The sequence below is a fragment of the Lineus longissimus genome, chromosome 9 (genome assembly GCF_910592395.1).
Source record: "Lineus longissimus chromosome 9, tnLinLong1.2, whole genome shotgun sequence".
NCBI classification, from domain to species: Eukaryota; Metazoa; Nemertea; class Pilidiophora; order Heteronemertea; family Lineidae; genus Lineus; species Lineus longissimus.
This window is the reverse complement of record NC_088316.1, coordinates 15,242,932-15,262,864: the sequence shown is the minus strand read 5'-3', so window position 1 is coordinate 15,262,864 and position 19,933 is coordinate 15,242,932. Positions and strand designations below refer to the sequence as shown.

The 19,933-nt window shown below is 42.2% G+C and overlaps 2 protein-coding genes across 3 annotated transcripts in view; one reads left to right on the top strand and one right to left on the bottom strand.

Moving 5' to 3' along the window:
• The window catches only part of LOC135493319 (vascular endothelial growth factor receptor 1-like), a 74,201-nt gene extending 60,444 nt beyond the window's left edge, over positions 1-13,757 (top strand). Inside the window, exons 12-24 of one of the 2 annotated variants that reach the window (XM_064780575.1) lie at positions 44-183; positions 465-648; positions 860-963; positions 2,804-2,931; positions 3,195-3,324; positions 3,684-3,788; positions 3,906-4,025; positions 4,343-4,644; positions 4,832-4,954; positions 5,189-5,259; positions 5,593-5,733; positions 5,891-5,996; positions 6,182-13,757. In XM_064780575.1, coding sequence (XP_064636645.1) covers positions 44-183; positions 465-648; positions 860-963; positions 2,804-2,931; positions 3,195-3,324; positions 3,684-3,788; positions 3,906-4,025; positions 4,343-4,644; positions 4,832-4,954; positions 5,189-5,259; positions 5,593-5,733; positions 5,891-5,996; positions 6,182-6,811 — 2,284 coding nt within the window. In that variant the 3' untranslated portion in view covers positions 6,812-13,757. Of the gene's footprint in view, positions 1-43; positions 184-464; positions 649-859; positions 964-2,785; positions 2,932-3,194; positions 3,325-3,683; positions 3,789-3,905; positions 4,026-4,342; positions 4,645-4,831; positions 4,955-5,188; positions 5,260-5,592; positions 5,734-5,890; positions 5,997-6,181 lie in introns of both variants that reach the window. The other variant, XM_064780574.1, reaches the window with a different exon arrangement.
• A 3,483-nt stretch (positions 13,758-17,240) lies between these two features.
• On the bottom strand, positions 17,241-19,664 carry LOC135493338 (protein rolling stone-like). The gene is made up of 4 exons (XM_064780627.1): positions 19,382-19,664; positions 18,941-19,139; positions 18,618-18,734; positions 17,241-18,202 (listed from the first exon to the last, which is right to left on the bottom strand). The coding sequence occupies exons 1-4, from the start codon at positions 19,481-19,483 to the stop codon at positions 17,790-17,792; spliced, it is 831 nt and encodes a 276-aa protein (XP_064636697.1). The 5' UTR covers positions 19,484-19,664; the 3' UTR covers positions 17,241-17,789.
• Positions 19,665-19,933: the final 269 nt, after the last annotated feature.

Genomic DNA, 19,933 nt, shown 5'->3' with positions numbered 1-19,933 from the left:
ATTAACTATTATGCTAATTAATTCGTCCACATTGCTTTTTCAGGACAAATTATTCTTATAAAATTACGGTTGCAATTGATGACATCACAATGAACAACACCGGCACGTACTTCTGTGAAACTTTCTCTAAAGATGGTAGCAGCACTCCGGACTTTGACCGGGGAGTCTACATTGGTGTGAGACGTAAGTCTGTCATTAGGAGTTCATCACAGAATATTGGAAAATCTTCGTGTTGTCATAGAACAGAATACCTGACTGAGAAATGAGCTGATGTCAGTGAAATCCTTCACTTAGTATCTTATGGTTGGATGATGACTCAGTCTGTTTAGAAAATAGAGGTATAGGCCCTGATATGACGTACCTGAATGGACTGCCTGCCTCACTAAGATTCTCAGCGGAACGCATCTGAGTACAAAGATTTCTGAAATGACTTCTTGTCTGATGGTAAACATTCTCTTTCACAGCTGTCAAACCACCGCAGTTCAGACAAGCACTTGTCGACGAGAGGCACGAAGAATTCCTGGACACCGTGGCATTCGAATGTCTGGCCGCTGGACAGCCAGACCCAGAGATCACGTGGTATAAGGACGGCGACATCATGTCGATGTCGCATAAAGATGGCTACGTCTTCAATGATGACAAGTCCAAGTGAGTCATTTCATTCATCCATTCATTCTTCTGCATTATCCTTTAGATAAAAAACTTGTGAAGGATTGGACAGCTCGCTTTAACAATGATAAATTGGGTGTTTTTGTCGCTCCTCCTGAAAACATTTTTTTCACAATATTTTGAGTCAGTGTTCCCTGGTCGTCTTCTGGTCTCGGTGCCTGCTTTACCTCACTATATGTTTGTTCTTCAGGTTAAAGATCGTGAAATTGATGAAGGGCGATGCAGGACAGTACACTTGTGAGGCGATGAATCGGGGCGGTACCATCAACAGTACCATGATGCTAGTCGTCGATGGTATGTATCAGTTTCTTACAGTGGGGGGAGGGGGGGAGGGAGGGGGTGGTTCCCATTATTGCGTATCAAGGGTAGTGATGATATCAGATTTATTTTCATCTTTAAAACTGTCATGTTAGTGGACATATACTCCACTGGCAGTGATCTAAGGCCGGTTAATTAATTGCTATGAAATGGACACAAAAGCCACTTAATATCAACCATCAGTTGAACATTTTGAATGGTTGGACCAATGAATTTAACTTGCTTTGAGCTGCCCAATCTATAAGTCTGATATCATGATTACCCCAAAATGTATCTCGTCATACCATCATCATCATTTGTCATCATCACAAATCAAATATTTAAGTTATTTATTCATGTTTTGGGGGGAAACGGAGTCAATTAGGCAAGATAATATTTGTCTACCAAAAACATCCTGATACAAGTTAATTGAGTTGGACTATGGGACATGTAGATGAGTTTTACTAACAGAACAGTGGCTAGTTTAATGCATCAGTGACGTTCAGTTTCTATAGCTGCTACAAATCTAGATGTAGTTTTGATTCGAATAGTTTCATTTAAGTTAACTAATGTGCCTTCTCTATTGAATTCATAACAAGTTTCTAGACTGATCTATTTGCAATTTATGTTGTGCTTCGCTAGTCTAAATGTATGGTTGCATCTTGTCTAGGCTTGAATAAATGCTTTGGTGTATCTCAGCTTGGGTGTACGTGTCTCTCTAGCTTTGGATATCTTTCTTACCTCATGAAATATTCATGTTGATCCACTGTCCTCTTCTGCGATTTGGACAATCTTAAAAGTCCATTGCATGGTGTAGTCTACTTTTCAAGCTGCGATGTAGCAGCTTTCATAGTGTTCATGCTCAAATGATTATTTTGTCTTATGTTCAAGCTGAAAGGATGTAGTCTTAGATTGAATAATTGTCTTTACAAAACTAACTCTGCATGCAACACAGGTATCAATATCCACTTATGTCAATCTGTAGTAAGCTGGCGTAGATAGCGTTTTTGTTGTCTCCAAAACAAAATGGTGGGGGGGAGGGGTTTGGGTGTTTGAAAGTAACGTTAACTATCAGTGGGATCAGAAATGCTAAAATTGTTGAAATTATTGAAGTGATGTCCCTATGACTCACTGTAATCAAGTCATTTCACCCTTCACTTGTCATGATATTTCATCATATTCATATCATTCTCACATCATAATCTTCATACATCGGTTAAAGTTTTGGTTAAAATTTGCCTTCAGCCATTGAACATGTTGAACTGCTAGACTGTCCTAACCTTTCTGCAGCCTATACATGACTTAAAGGGTCACAAACAGACATTTGGTAATGGGCCTCTGCATATTGGTAATAATTATATCCTGATCAGTGCTCGAGCAAACTTTATGAGAAGTCAGACCAGAAAAATCATCTCAAAATATCCAAGCCTGTCGGGGGGAGGGGTTCACTCCTATCATGCTACTGGTATTGGTCTCAATGCTTGTCCTGTGCAATGGGGCCTAAGGAATGTACATACTCGTCTCGTCATCTGTGTCATCGTGTCCTGTTCATTTCTCGTCATCCATCATCTGTCATAGCATCTTGTCAGCTTCATCATATGGAGGCAGAATAATTTGAAGAAATTGTTCAAAATTCTGAAATACTTCATTTCTGCTACTTCACTCGAGTGAAATGTCTTCTCAAAAGCCGAATGAAGTGTTTTGCCCAAGATCTTTATCCGTTCTGCCTCCATCCCTGCAATCTCTCTCGCATGGCTCTCCATATCTGTCGCATGGCTGCGGTTGCATGATCTAGTCTTCGTACTCTTATTTCAACCAGGAGGTGACATATTTCCAGAATCGCGCGAAGTTAGGATTGGTCCGTTGACGACGACGCAGATCTGGATCATCTTTGGTATCAGTCTGGCGGCGGTGGTTCTTCTGACACTCATCCTTGTCTTGATCTGGAAGATAAAGCAGTCGAAGGTAAGGAAAGGGTTTATCAAGACTTGAGCTATTTTGATAAAATCAGGACTTACCCTGAGGGACCAATTTACCTTATTCCCTTGGCTCCTGAAAGAAAGATTTACCAGACTAGCTCCCTGGGCCATGAAGCAAGCCTACATGTTATACCTCACACTGATGGGAAACCATCCTACATACAGGTTACAAGGGGTAAAATCTCTTCAAAGCTGAAACTTTCTGCCAAGAATACGACATTTCCATAAACATAACTTTGTCCCTTTCAGATGAACTACCTGTATGACATGCTATACAACCCTAAAGGTGACATCAACCCGGACATCCCCATCGATGAACAGACCGACTGCCTTCCGTACGACCCCAAGTGGGAGTTCCCCAAAGACAGGTTCACATTTGGTGAGTCAAAATTATGAAATTAATACAGGACTTGCCGCTTTCGTACAAGGCCGCTGACCACAATGCCAAAATCTAACATCTGACATCACACAACACTCGATTTGTCCTGTATCTGAAGTTAGCTCGAAATCGACTAGTCCCAGTCACATTGGGTCATAAGATCATGACATACATGTATACTGGAGGAAGCCCAAGTTCTGGTCAGAGGAAGGAGCAGTTCATCCAGCTAGCACTGTCACTGCATGCTTTCATTTTCTATCTGGGCAATAGTATTGAATATGCGCTGACAGTTGGGCCTGCAGATTAAATTGTTGTGGTGGTCTTTCAATCTAAGCATATGTCCCTTCTCTTTCTTGCAGGTGTGGTGCTTGGCCAAGGAGCATTTGGTAAAGTGGTGAAAGCAGAAGCTGTAGGCATTGTGGAAAATGAGACTTCGACTACAGTAGCTGTCAAAATGCCCAAAGGTAAGATACGGACAGAAGTGCCAGACATGCTCCAATATGACCTCAGAGTTCTTGATCTGTAGATAGTTGTTGATTTTGTCTGAAGTAGGATCATGGAACCTCACTTTCATCTTTCAGATTGTGGTGACCAGTACCAGCTGATGTCACTGATGTCTGAGTTGAAGATACTCGCCCATATTGGTCATCATCTGAATGTCGTCAACCTCCTCGGAGCTTCTACCAAAGGAATCAAGAAAGGTATGGGCCAAGAACAATTGCGAGATTTATTCTTTGGATTCATGAACCATAAACAAAGTGGCATATACGAGCCAAAGTGGTGTTTCGACTCGGGTCTCTGACTAGTGGTCATAGGGTGCCTGGTTCGAGTCCAACTGTTGGCATGAGACTCAAGCAGTTCTCTTTGCCTCACCTGGCTGTCTGTTAGGATTGTTGAACCAATTTGATTTACCGTTATGAAGCCTAATGCCAAGTCTCATTACATGCAGAGTGAAGAAAACTGTAATATGCAAAAAAATGAAAATTTCACCCCAGATTTTTTGGATTCATATTTTCAGGGGAATTGTATGTGATCGTCGAATATTGTTGTCATGGAAACATGCGAAACTACCTCATAAAAAATCGCGCCAACTACCGTGACAACCTGGACGAATATACGCAAAAAATACTCGCCAAACGACAAGCTAGTCAAATGCAGAACAGTGCCGGATCGGAATACAGTAATAACACCACTCATTATGTTAATGAGCCGACAGCCAGCCCTGATTTGTTTAACGAGGACCCGCCCCTCACGACCAAGGCTCTACTCTGTTTTGCATTCCAAGTTGCTAGGGGCATGGAGTATTTGGCCTCTAAAAAGGTATGTTAAGGATAACTCTCAGCTGTTCTGCAGAAGACCCACAAATGTCTGCAGCATAGAGAATTACTTCAGTTCATAACATTAAGAAAGTTTGCAAAGGTTGACAGAACAGCGTCTGATCACACACTCCTGCGGGGAGGTTGCTTCAATACAAAGAGTGTTTTCACCATGTTTCCTATCCTTTCAGTACATCCATCGAGATTTGGCAGCAAGGAATTGTCTTCTAGCCGAGGACAATGTGGTGAAGATATGTGACTTTGGTCTCGCAAAGGACTGTTACAAGTACCCAGAATACCAGAAGAAATCCGATGTAAGTACATGGATCATGTGTAGTAGAACGACAAAAAGATTTTGAAGGAACATGGCAAAATACTGACAGGATTCGAAGGGATGAAGAGCCGGGTTGTTTGTGACAGTGTCTTTAGTTTTGTATCTTGTGAAGTTGACAGTCCCCTCTTTCTCATTTTGATGTTGACCTTGCTACAAGCTAAAAAGACTATTGTCATTGTCTTCATTTATTGATCCTCCTTTTGAAACATTGCAGGGTCCGCTGCCGGTGAAGTGGATGGCCATAGAATCACTAGTATACAGGACATTCTCCACAAAAAGTGATGTGTAAGTAATGTCTTCATACTTCTGGTCTTTTCACAGAACAAAGCTTAGCTCTACAGGGAGTGACCCTTGCCTTTTTTCGCTCCCCAAGTGCCCTACCAGAGAACTCATGCTTAAATGTGGGCTGTGTATTACAAGACCACTCATTTATGAAGACATAAAGAATGTTTTGCACCAATCATACAGTTTATGTATTGTATGTATCATGACGGAGACTCATACTGTCGAAAACTAGCGTGGGGTAATCAACATTCACCACCTGTTAGCTCATCTTATAACCCACCTGAACAATTGATTGCAAAATTGTACATTTTCTCACTTTTCCTTTCTCTCCAGATGGTCCTTTGGTGTTCTTCTATGGGAGCTGTTCACACTCGGTGCAAACCCTTACCCTGGCCTCGAGCTAAATGAGACCTTCATTGACAAGCTGCGGGATGGCTACCGTATGGACAGACCAGAGTTCGGACCCTCTGATGTGTAAGTCATTTTCAAGTCTTTCTGTTTTCTTCCAGTTCTGTTCATACATCGCTGCAGGTTTCATAACTCTGCCATCAAAACAGAAAGTTCGCTTTACAGGCCTGATTACCGATTTCAAACTGTCCTTCTAAGCCGTATATGTTATTTTGTCATTCAGGAATACACTCATGAGGGATTGCTGGCAGGCGGAACCAGAAGACCGACCCAACTTCTCAGAGCTGGCGGAACGATTAGGCTCACTATTGGAAAACAAAGTCAAGACGGTAAGTTAGCAACTCTTGTCAGTTCTGTTTTATTACATAATGGGAGCTTTTGTTTAGTGCTTGAAACTGGCCTCAGGCAATACAGAGGTTCTCGGGGGGAGGGGGGAGAGGGAGGGGAGGAACAAGCATATTGAAAGGATAATCCACCTTGTCCTGTATTAAAACGGTGTCCATCTTTCTTCCAGCACTACATTGATCTCAACACTCCATACCTTGTTCGCCAAGATGAGGCATCGGCGGCATCACAACCATCACCGCCCCCTAGTGGCTACCTACAAATGAACAGCAACGGCTACATGATGATGAAGCAACCCGATGATCGATCGCCGAAGAATCATGATACGGCAATCGAACTCGAGGACGTTGGTCTGGACGACGGATATATCAAACCCAGGCGGCGTAACCATAGCAAAGATGGTGGTGATGAGATGGAACTGCTACCGATGTTATCAACCAATGAAAAACAAGGAAAGGGCGAGAAAAGGGATAATATGAACGTCAAGGACTTACGGGTTGACCTCGTGGAGGGCAAGCCCGTCAAGACGACCGCCGTCATTCACGGGACGCCGCAGAAATCCCCGACTGGTTCGTCGAGCAGCTACATGAGCCAGTCGTCAGAAGATAACGGCTATCTTGTCCCAAACTCCACAAAAACTGTCACTCCTCCTCGGCGGCTTGGTAACAGCTTGAAAAGTACCGGGTCAGCCACGTCAGAGACCTCCAGTGGCTTTCATTCAGACTATGTAAATGACGATTTTCCGCCACCAGGATACGACAGCGCGATAACAGATTACGTTGTGGAAGTGGGTGTGTAGATAATGTGGATTGTGCTCTTGCGGCGTTGTACCGATTCTGGTGACTTCCACAACTTCTGCGCTCGAGTCAAAGCATTTATCACTAATGGGCCAGGTCATCTTAAAACACTTGAAGTGTGCTACATCTTAAAAACACTAGAGGTGTACTGTGAATGATGAAACACTGTAGTGTTCCGCTTGAGGTATAAAACTGGTTGTGATGACAGACCATTAATGTGGAGCTAGAAACAGAACACTGGTGGTGAAACACTGATTTTGAACATCGGTGGTTTGGCATTGTGTATGAAACATGAAAATGAAACACTGGTGTTGAACTCAGTGTATGCAGCAGTGAAAGGGAATACTAGCGATGAAACACTGAAAACTTCATGCATAACACAGTGTTTGGAGAATAACACTAGTGATAGAACACTGGTTTAAAGCTTATCTAACGCCAGTGATGCAGCATATTTGTAACACTATTGCAGCATTTGAGATAGTTCTAGAAGTGTACATTGTATTGTGATATACGCCTACTTGTGTGTTTTCATTTAGCAGATGCGTTAGACTTGATATCTTGTGTTCAGTTGGATATATTATTCATAACTAAATGAGGAACAGAATAGTAATGTACGGAAATAGTATTGCAATTACGACTGAGATTTACAAGAAGTGGTAGCAAACTGTGCCTTTTTGAACATTAGTTCACTTGGAGTGCGTCAGAGAAGAAAAATAGGACTCGTATCACTTGGTTGTGATGTGCTATTAGAAAACGTGTCTTTCTGAGACAGAAAATGTGCTTATCATATTCAAGGATGAGTATAGTGGGTGATGGAACGAGAGCCCAGGTGCCAGAGATTTTTGGGACTTCTGGATAGGGAACAAAGTTAATTGACTTTTAATGTATGAACACTTTAAATGGTGTCACTTATGTCAAACAGAATTGGAAAGTCGGCTTCAAGAAGTTGAAACTCCGATGAGTGTGTAATTGACTTACCTCCTCGGCTAAGGGGGTTCCCTTAAGCACTGCTGAGCAGTTTGAATCCTTGATCAAGGCGTTAAACAGGTGCAATAGAATAGGTATGGTGCTATGGGGTGCTGGGGTTGTGAGTTCTGCTCGGACGGGGAGACTTTTGGAACGCTTTGGAGCAGATGCGATTGCCCATTTTCAAGATAGCTAATACTGACACCGAGATGTGGAGAATCGACTCAGATATTGCTCTATATGTTGGTGCTCTAGTTTTGACAAGGGTTTTCAGAAGGACTATCATTGAGGCATCGAGAAGGATATGCGTCTAAGGAGAGCTGGTATCATATCGCTTGCCGGACAAGTCTCGTCTCGAGGCAATACGGAACATAATCATACTCAAGTTGAGACACTTAAAGTTCTAGTTCACTCGGGTGTGGGCAATTCTTGACTATTGAAAATGACTTGGAGGATAATCAAGATTTGTTTCTTGCAAACTTGAGTGAACTGGTGGACGCGTTCTGTTTATGAGGTGTACAAATTACATAATCATGTCCAATAGCTAACCTGTAAATATGTATAGGCAATTAAAACATGAATGACAGATATTTAACGGTGATGAATCTTTTGAGGACAGAGTGGCAATATGATAAGACAGTGCTGATACAGATTTGAAAACTGTAAGAGAATTTTTCATTTTGAAGTAAATGGCATTTCATTCGAATTTGGTGATGACTGATTGAGACATTTCAAGATGTTACACTTATTCCTCAAATGATTTTAAATGATGATTCTCATTAAGTTGAGTTTGAAGGTCAGTATTAGCAGAAAGTCATGACTTTCTGGTAGAGCCATAAGAGTTGTTATTGTGATTTAAGGAGACTCTCCCCTGCGCACATTTCTAGTGTTGATTCGCATTTTAATTTGTGAAGTTATTTTGTGTCCGATTTTGACAATTTTGTTGTGGTAGAAGGAGAATTATTTAGACCATTGAATAATGTTGAAATGAGCTAATGCACAGCAGATAAGACAGTGTAATATTCAGAATTTGTCATGCAGATAAAAATTTAAGCAAAATGTTTAAATTGTTCACCTTTTCGTACTGTTTCCTTCTCCTTCTACTTGTGATTTAACAATTTATTGGAACAAGATTGCCCCCTACCCCAGCTTTTTGATTTGGTAGTTGTCATGTTCCCTTTTGTTGACTAATCTTGAATCGATCGATGCCATAGATTCCTCTATCCGGATTATCAAATATTGAAATATTTTTTGACTTTTGACTTTGGTAGAACATGTAGGGCCACATTCATGAAAGCATATAGAGCCTTAAAATGGTGTTTAATTGAAAAGGCTGATTCTGGGCTTCATGAGATGCCCTGAATCTGAATTTTCACCGAGGAATCTTTCCAGATTTGGCCCATAGTTCAACCTATATCTTTGTGTTTGTATGCTAATGAGTCTAGTCTTTTGTCTAGTCAAACTATTATATCGGAGATAATATTGTCGTTGTATGCATATGATATTGATTTTTTGGCCGGATGAAAATTAAACTTCATCGAAACGAATTGTCATATAGTTGTTGCATTGGCGAGGTGGATTTTCAGTTTTGATGTTCCCCTAAGGGTGTTGAATGGAGTTCTGAACCTTTCTTGTAGAGATGAAGTCCACTTCTTTGAAGTTTCAATTTTCAACTGGCATTTTTCGACATCTTTGACCAGAATATATATCTTAGAGTCAGCATATCAGCATTTAGAGATCAAAGCAAAATATATCAAATTAGATTTTTTGAGAAAATTCATTGTTGTGAAAGTTATGAGTGAACAAATATCCATTTTAAAGTTACATCGTGTACACACAGTGTTTCACTAAATGCATGCGCGTTATGCACTGAACCAAGAGAACCACGCTTTAACCATTTTTACAGTCATTTGTCACAAATATGGGCAAATATGATAGCAAATATGGGCAAAAAGGCAGGTCAAAATGGCATTGTTTGAATGAACCAGCTAATCTTGTGATTGATTAAAGAATTGAGCCTGGTTCTTCCATCTACCCTGAGGTCAGTTCATGATCTAGATGCACAGGTTGAGTGAGTACAGTAATGTATGATGCAGCATCCAAGTGACGTATTTTCAGTTTGTAAGGAAAGCTGGGAATTGAAAAATAGACTGACACTGATCTTTCAATCTAGAATACGGAGACAGCAGTCAAATGGCATCCCTGCATTTAGTGAATGACTATTTTTTCTTATTTTTTATGGTGTCTATTTGAAGTACAGCTAAACAAATATAAACAAAAGTATTATAACCAAGAATCTATAGTTAATGTTTTGGCCTATGTCTCTGTAAGTGTTCTCTATGTGAATATCATATATCTGGTGTTAATCTCTATATGCTATGTTGGTCAACATTTCAACTTTTCGAACCCAATCGGAGAATTCTTATAGGCTTGTTCCCATCAATGTCAGGTCTGGAATTTGAATTGAATCTCAAGTTTTCGTTTGTTTTTGTTTTCATTTGTTATTTCCTGTTAGGAAAGACAGACCACGTGGCTATATAAGTACTGATTGATCTTGTCTCAAATAGAGGAGGGCAAGTTGACCTGAATTCCCCCAAATTTTGAATTAAGGTGGGTCCATAGCTTAGGCGTTTGAGGGAGCCAGGGTCATGCTGACCTTAGGACAAATTGTCTTTGTTTTTTAGTCCTTTGCCTCTGTGTGCATGTTATAAAATGATTGTTATAATTGTTATACTACAGGGTGTACCGGCATTTGTGTCTGTGTTGAATTGGAGATTAGGTGTGATCAGAATTCTAATTTGGTGAGGCAAGGTGGTAAAATTATAGCCTATAATAGGATCACTTTACAAAGCAGACTCGGTTGCTCAACTGGAGGCACTTTTTCTGGTTCACCCTGTCTAGTATTTTCTAGTTGTGTACAGTGTAGGGTAGACTCATTGCTTCAATAGTAATGGTAAGTGTTGTGAAAATAGCTACTGGACTTCCCTATATAAACAAAGTGGACTCATCTAGCCTATTTATTGAAAAGTCCAATTCAAACTTAAAGGGGAAATCTGTCAGAAAGTAATTGTCCCTTTAGATTTGATGAGGTCATTTTGACTTGTATTGAGTTTGATCTCACCCAGCTAGAACTGATTAATCTGTACCAAAACTGTAGGTAATGCATGGCTATTTAGTTCAAGTTGGCGTGGACATCTCTCTCACAAAAAACAAATGAACAGGTTGAATCTTCCAGTTATATCTGTGCCATGGCGTTATGAAAAACAGTTATTTTTAAAACGATAAGAAAGCTTGTTTATTTATAAATACTGTATAGATACTAATACAATATTTTCGCATGTACATTTTCATTTTGGCTTATTTGAAAATGCCTGTTGCCCTTATGCAAAAACTCATATGACTATAGTTTTTGCCTTAGTGTCACAATATTTTACACAATGATATAGATTTTAATTTTCACCATTTCTCAATAAAGGCCGATATATCCATATAGTATTTACAGATTTGATTTAAATTTTGCCAAGGACCATAATTTCTCTACTGGCTTTTGTAAATAAGTTCCTTTTAACTCACGTCACAATTCGAATGTACACTACTCTTTCATGTCACAACGTTACGTTTACAGAACTTTCTTCAAGATGAATCTATCCAAGATATCCAGCCTCTTTTGTTTTCTAGGCCTGGTTGATTTGAACATGAGATTATGGACTAAGGCCTGTCTAGAGTTAAGTTTGCGCAACTTCAAATCATTGCCTTTGGTAATGGTAATGCAGAAGCCGTATGACTGTCCTAGTTTCAAACAAAATGATAGAGGGCGTCATCACCTTTTGCATAATCGGTGCAGGTGAGTTCTCGTCGATACCAATTCAAACAAAAATTTATATTGAATATCAGAAATGATTGTTGATATGTGTAATAATGATTGCATTTATGATTTTATATTTGACCATGATGAAAGCGCACATCATCAGAAGGATTAAATGAAGATTAATAATGGTTGTTTTGTATGGTTTTCTAATAACAGTTTTGTATGTGTTGGTTTCCAGTGATTACGTCCGATCACTAGGCTCGAGTTTGAGGTGAAAACAATTTGAATTTCTTTCCTCAAGTAGAGGCAGGCTGAGGTGTTGCTATGAGAACTGTCAAAGGCCAGGTTTAGGCAGACCTTGCGGTGGTGTTGTGATGACCATGTGGTAGCGTCGTTGAGTAATAGCAATTCCATTATTGTATTCATTGTTTGTTATCCCTCAGTTTTGAGCCTTGTGATTGACGTTGTGTAAACTGTTTGAAATTCGACTTGTGCTTTAGGATGTTGGCAGACAACTGACAGGTGAAGTAGAACCTCTCTGTTAAGAACACCCTTTTGACTATCAAATGTTGTCCTTTATAGAGAGGTGTCCTGATTACAGAGGTCAAAATTCACAAAACCGTTGGTGTCATTTTAGTTTCCTAGCATCCAGTAGCACATCATAATGGTGTGTACAATAATCTCATTCTCTCATTAAGTAATTCTTTCTAACTATCCTGTACTGGTCATAAGTAACATCACTTGAAAATTTCTAACCTCAGCCAATTAACCCTGTGTGATATTTTTCGGAATTTTTAAATGCATTTCTTATTTGCTACAATACTGGCTTGAAGTAACATACCTCACCTTGGTCAGATGGATAGAGCAGTGCAGCATCTGGGTTCGCTTTTGAAACGACTTTAGAATTCAGTGTTGTACCAGCAAGGTATCTTACTTCTGAACAGTACTGTATGTGTAAGCAGCATTCATGATCTTCCTGTAAAGTGGCATTGATAATTGTGTTTCATAGTTTTATACTGATTGAAAAATCACCATTCAAATCGCTTCATAGGATCATTCAATCACCTGAGCATAACTTTATTGTTGTGGTTCTAAATCTTGTGTCATGAGTTTGTTCGCAGCTGCGTGTAGGAACCAGTTTCCAAAAGATATGGTTAATTTCTAAAAAAATGCATCCTGGTGGCCTAGTGGTTATTAAGGCATCCACCTCATGGAAGGAAGGTCGAGGGTTCGAGGCCCTTGGGTATCTCTTTCCAAAGCCACCAGCTGTTTAATGTGGTCCTTGTTTCGGTAGATATCAGTGCAATATTAGCTTATCAAAACTTGGTTAAACACATTTCTTTAATCTATTTCAAATATCTTCTTGACGCTTTAATATTCAACACTAAATTAAGACTGTTCAATTCAAATCCAGAAATAATGGGTCCATGTACATTTGTACATATGTGCCATATTGTCTAGTTTCTGTTCTTTTATGCCCACAACTTGCTTTCATTCTTTTCTTTGTGCTGTTAATCCTTTCACTGGCAAGGGATCTAACTACAATTACCATTTTGAGCCTATTTGCTATACCGGTTTGTATCAAGTCATACCTTTAGAGCAGTACTGAGGGTGACAGATTTTCAGTTAGTAACTCCCGTTGTCAGCCTGGGACACCCTAGCAGAGGGTGCATGCTTGACTCATGACTGAGACACGTATTGTACAAGCCTACGAATGACTAAATCAAATGACTAAATTGATGCTCACGCAGGCCTTGAAAAGGAACACACTGTACCATCCACAGTGATTTATGAAAGGTCTGCTACCCCATTAGTTTTTCATGAGCAGTGTAGTTGATATTGCTGCACACACACAACTAAGAAGTCATGAGTGAGAGTCATGAGCTCATTGTGACAAAACATACTTTTGCAGCAGCTGCTGCTTGCATGTATGCAATGGTCTTCAGTTGTCGTTGTCAGTCATTCATTATCTTGCTGTGTGCAACCGTGTTAAGTCGCTTGTATGCTTGTACGATCATGTGCAGGTAACCCTGGTAGATGTACATGGGGGAACCATACTCTTATAATGTGCTAATTTAATGTCAAAATCTTGTAAATGAAGAATAATTGTAAATTAATTAAATATGTAAAATTATACAAAGTACAGTAAAACAATAAACCATTGTTCATCATTACATCACTGGTTACTTCAATGTCTTGGCCTTCATGTACCTGAGGAAGCTTATGTTCCTCAAGTACACATGTGTCCTCAAGCACCCATGTACCTCAGGCTTCTGTTCCTAGGTTAATATCAGGACCATTCTGCCTCAGGTAGAGTTCTTGTCTCGCTGAGCTACTGAAGGCAGGCCCAACCTGGCCTCTGAAGCAACTCGAGTGGCCTACTTCCTCAAGTACACATGTGTCCTCAAGTACCCATGTACCTCAGGCTTCTGTTCCTAGGTTAACATCAGGACCATTCTGCCTCAGGTAGAGTTCTTGTCTCGCTGAGCTACTGAAGGCAGGCACAACCTGGCCACTGAAGCAACTCAAGTGGCCTACTTGCACCTGTCTTGTCTCTGGTGCAACCCCTGCTTGTCTTAGTAACAACCCACCTGGCATGTACCAGGGACAAGATCAAGAGCATTCTGACATTGTGACATTGTCCTTGGGCTCAGGAGACATGAGATTGTCCCTTCCTTTTGGAGACACTGTGGCATTGACTATAGTCTCTGAACACATGCCATTGTCCCCAGCTTCTGGACACATTGTGACATTGTCCCTTCCTTGTGGAGACACTGTGAAGTTGTCTGTGGCTTCCAGACACATCATGACACAGTCCCGTCCTTCTGGACACATTGTGACATTGTCCCTTTTATCTTGACATCATGACATTGCCCCTGGCTTCAGGACAGACTGCAACATTGATCCTTTCCTTTGGAGACACTGAGACATTGTCTGTGGCCTCACATTACGACACTGACCCCCAACTTCTGGACACATTTCAATATTGTCCATCCTTTGGAAACATTGTGATGTTGCAACCATCAACATCACAACTAACACGTCAGTTCACACCGTTTTCACCGTCGGTGCATTGGTGGCGTTTAGCGGCAACTCTTCCAGCTGGTTATCCATTCTGCTCTGACGACAAATGTGATGTACTCTTCCAGCTGGTTATAGAGTCTACTCGTTTCTGTGATGATTCACACCATCTGCAAAGTATCTTCTCATTGTATATGGACTTTTCCGACGTGTGAGAAAGAAGTGCTTGTCCAAGGAGAAAACGCAGCAGACTCCGACCAGAGACGGATGCGACAGTCACTTTGCGAAAAATATTAGCTGTCATACAATAGACAAAGACAGGTTGTGTCAGACAAGAGCTTCATTGGGGGCAGTTGACAGACTTTAAGAATCCATAATTACAGTAGAGTTAACGGGGATGGAGACATTGCTGAGAGAGGCTATCGGATCGGTCCTCAGTCGCAAAAGACGCTTCGGACCCCTGCTAACCCTGTCGTTATTCGGGGTGGAAACGGTTGTGACAGACACTATCGGGGCTGTGTTCACAATAGTGTCATTGTGGATGATGACAGTTGCAAAAGGCACTTCCGGACTAGTGTCTTCTATGTCCTCATTGGAGGTTGATCAAGTGCAACAGATGCTTCCATGGCAGTGATTGTGGATGGTGACAGATGCAAGAGACACTTTCTAACTCCTGTCTGCTATGTCCTTATTGGAGGTGGAGACAAGTGCGACAGACGCTATAGGACCCGTGTCTGCTATGTCCTTATTGGAGGTGGAGACAAGTGCGACAGACGCTTTCAGTGCTGTGATTGTGGATGATGACAGTTGCAAGAGACGTTTTCGGACCCGTGTCTGCTATGTCCGTATTCGAGGTGGAGACAAGTGCGACAGACGCTTTCAGGGCTGTGATTGTGGATGATGAGAGTTGCAAGAGACGTTTTCGGACCCGTGTCTTCTATGTCCTTATTGGAGGTGGAGACAAGTGCGACAGACGCTTTCAGGGCTGTGATTGTGGATGGTGACAGTTGCAAAAGACGCTTTCGGACCCGTGTCTGCTATGTCCTTATTTGAGGTGGAGACAAGTGCGACAGAGGCTATCGGGGCTGTGTTGACAACAGCACTATTGTGGATGATGAGAGCTGCAAAAGACGCATTCGGACCCGTGTCTGCTATGTCCGTATTGGAGGTGGAGACAAGTGCGACAGACGCTTTCAGGGCTGTGGTTGTGGATGGTGACAGTTGCAAAAGACGCTTTCGGACCCGTGTCTGCTATGTCCTTATTTGAGGTGGAGACAAGTGCGACAGAGGCTATCGGGGCTGTGTTGACAACAGCACTATTGTGGATGATGAGAGCTGCAAAAGACGCATTCGGACCCGTGTCTGCTATGTCCGTATTGGAGGTGGAGACATGTGTGACAGACGCTTCCAGGGCTGTGGTTGTGGATGGTGACAGTTGCAAAAGACGCTTTCGGACCTCTGCTGACCCCGTTGTTATACGATATGGAGACGGTTGGACAGACGCGTTCTGGGCTGTGTTCACAACAGCACTATTGTGGATGATGACAGCCGCCAAAGACGCTTTCGGGCCCCCTCTTACCCTGTTGTTATTCGAGGTAGAGGCAGTTATGACGGACACTTTCAGACCTGTGTTCACAGTATCGTTCTTGGCAATGAAGACAGTTGTGACGGACACGTTTGGTCAGGTGTTTTGCAACAGCATGATTGGTGATGAGGACAGATTTGAGATGTTTGTGATGTCGTGATCGCCGATCTGTGTTCATCACATCGTTATTGGAAATCGAGGCAGTAATGACGGTCGCTTTCGGATCTGTGTTTACTGTGTAATGGAGACATTTGTGACAAACGCGTTCTGACGTGTCTTCATTATGTCATTTTTGGTGATGGAGACGACAAACGCTTATGGATCCGTTGTCATTAAATCGCAATCGGTGATGGGGACAGTTGTGACAGACACGTTCTGATCCCCCGACCGTCTTCACTACATCGTTGTCAGATGGAGACAGTTGTGACAGACACTTTTGGGTCGGTGTTTCACAACAGAATGATTGGTACTGAAGATATTTTGACATGCTTGTGATGTCGGGGCCGCCGATCTTGTCATCATATCGTTGTCGGTGATGGCGACAGTCGTGACAGACGTGTTCGGATCCGTCTAACTATGTCGTTATTTGAGGTGCAGACAACAGACGCTTCTGAAACCGTCTACACTGATGGAGACAGTTGTGACAGACGCGTTCGGATCCGTCTTCACCATATCAATGGGCGATATGAATAAAGACCAGCAAATGCTTTTATCTAAATCTCCATGTACATTTACACTAGGCCTTCCTGTACAAAACCGGAGTAAAAGCATTTGCTAGTTTTTATTCATATCACCCATTATTGGTGATAAAGCTAGTTGTGACAGACGCTTTGGGTCGGTGTTTCGCATGATTGATCCTGAAGACAGTGACATGCTTGTGATGCCGTTGCCGCCGATCAGTAAAAATTCACAATGACGTTATCAAGGACGGGGACGTATCGTTCGGAATAATTTTTTCCTACCCGAACAGCAGGCAAATGCAAATGTCAAATAATGAGAAACAGATATATACCTTTTTCATATTTGATTTTATTTGACAATATAACATGCAAAGGTATTCGAGTTATATAACCACGATGACTAAATGTGCATTATATAATCCTTTGTTCCCCGGACATTCTATTTTGGGGACATTGCAAACTACAACACCGGTCTTGGAAAGAGCGCATTGTCCGTTGGTCGCTCCATTTGCGGATGATACATCCGTCATATTCCCGACAATCTCCCTTTAATAGAGAGGTTATGATGTCGTTCTCGGAAAGTCGCAATGCAGGGCAAGGCAGGGGCTTCACGGGAATTTGATGAGAACATTAAGGAGTTTTCGCAAACCCCCCGAAACGCCAATTGCATTGTTCGACATAGTTATCGGGAGGTCGAACAATGGGATAGGCGTTTACGTTGGCGTTTCAGGGGATTTGCGAAATTTTCGTAATGACTGGATCACCAGAAAAGGTGCGATCAGTATGGACACTGGACTTTATCCAAGTTCAGTTATGTCGATAACAACTTGTGATACTCGCAGTGCAACTTCGGACGGATCTCGTATGCAACGTATTCATTAAGTTCGACGGAATGACTTACGCTGAAGACATCTTGGACGTCAGTATTCTGTTGTCTCAGTTTCCGTCTTATCAAACTCAGGATCAGTACGTTCAGCTTCCTTTTGTCCGTCACCCAATTTATTTCTCCCTCTTATACATTTCGCTGCCAAGAGAACCCTGAGATGGTAAAGTCCGAACATCACAAACCACATCGCTGTCCCAATGGCGATTCCTCCGATCCCGAACGCGGCAGCAGAGGCCGGTTTCTCCCGGAAGTTGAACAGGGGATAGATCAGACGACCGGTGGTCATGTTGTAGACTGCGGCAAAGATGACGTAGATTCCAGCGACGACAGCAGAGTGGTAGAAGTGGTAGGCTCTGAGCGGGATGGCGACTACCATCACGTCGAGGAGGGTGTAGGCGGTGTTCACCACGTGCGTGACGATGGTGATGAAGTCGGCATTCGACGTGGCTGAAATTTGAGGAAAATATGGTTGGTAAAATAGAGCACCAACAAACATGGGTGAAATAATGTTCGAATCTTTATGCATTGTTGGAAGAAACTGTAAGACCGGTGTAGAAGTTTAAAATGTCCCAGGATAAAATGTCCGGGAACAAAGGATTCTATTATGCGCTTCAATCTCTGAGCTATTGACTGTCAGGGTCTCTATAGAACCATATTGCAGAATACAATAGGGCCGGACACTTTTTCCAGGGGGGACACTTTTTACTTTTACACCGGCACATGAAACGTGTCCCGACTGAATGGAGTCGACCCCAGTCAAAGGGTCGACCGCAGAGGTGACTGGTGCAGACGATAATGGTAGGCAAGCAGTCGTCTCTTATCTTATACATGTTTCGATACATTATCAAAAAATCCAACTCACCGGGATCATATATCATGGCCCAGTATATGAGGGTGATCGCGGGCGCAAACGCCGTGGAGATGTTCCATAGAACAGAGTAGAAGCCGAGAAGAGGGTTCCATTTCGTTCTCATGTGACCTGAAATGAATAGTGACGTTATATTCGGACAACCAATCACAAATCGATTGTATGTTCTTGCCATATTATCCGCGAAAAATAACCAATCACTTCTCTCGGTCGCACTTCCAGCTCGCCCAAAACTGTGACAGTGGTAGTGGACACATAGGCACGACTGCTTTACGGGTTTAAACAACGCTTATGGTGAAGCAAACAAACCAACGTACCTGTTTGAATGATGCATGTCACAAGCAGCCCCACCAATGCGTTCAGGACGAGAATGATGAGCTGCCATTTGGTCATGAACGTGAAGTACATCGGATCGAAGACTCTGGTTGTGATGTCATAGACCAAGTAGGACAGCCAGAGTAGGGCCCAGGGTAAACGGTGGAGGAGGAGGAAGAGGACGGGAGGGCCACATTTCCACTGGAATGGAAATTATTAAGATCATGGTTCAGCCTGGTAGTCGGACAGGTAAATGGAGGAAATCTCGCTGTTTTCTCTTTTCATTCCCTCAGTTGGGGCGGGAAAGTAGCTAGCGGTTTTTAATGGGTTGTGTTCGGGTAAATGGCGGGGTGATGGTGGTCATTTGGAGCGGACCAGTAGCAAACTGCAAATCATACGGATGGTCTACATGTAGGTTTTTATTCTGTATGAGGCCTACCTACTTGTGATGTTCCAAACAGGACTGGATCATCGTGAGAACATCCCCAGTTACGGCTGGAACAACCAAACTCCCGCTTGCATCCTTGGCTGCACGATCCACCCATTATTGTACACGCCTGTGAGTTCTGTACAATCAGTCGGATTGAAATAAAACATCTGATGGTGTAAGCACAAGCCAAATCTGAATGAGTCTAATAAATTCATCTCACCAGTAACTTCAGCTTATCACAAGTGCCATTTCTATCGGAAGTACGTGGAGTTGATTAAAAATTAGTCCTTGTCCTGAGGAACAACATCCTCGCCATCAGGCTTCGCGGGGGGGGGGGTAGGGGGGTAGGTGGTTATCCAGCAGGCCTACTCAGGCTCAAAGTACGGGAAAGTGGTGACACTACGGTAAACATTAATGATACAAACTTACCTTGACTTGTATATAAGAACCAAGCGAAAAACGGTCTGGTTATTCTGAGGTATGATCCGGATTGGGGAATGGCCTGTCCAGGTCCTCGGTCAAAAGGGTCCCTAATCTGCTTAATAAGCGTATCTAATCGTGCTCA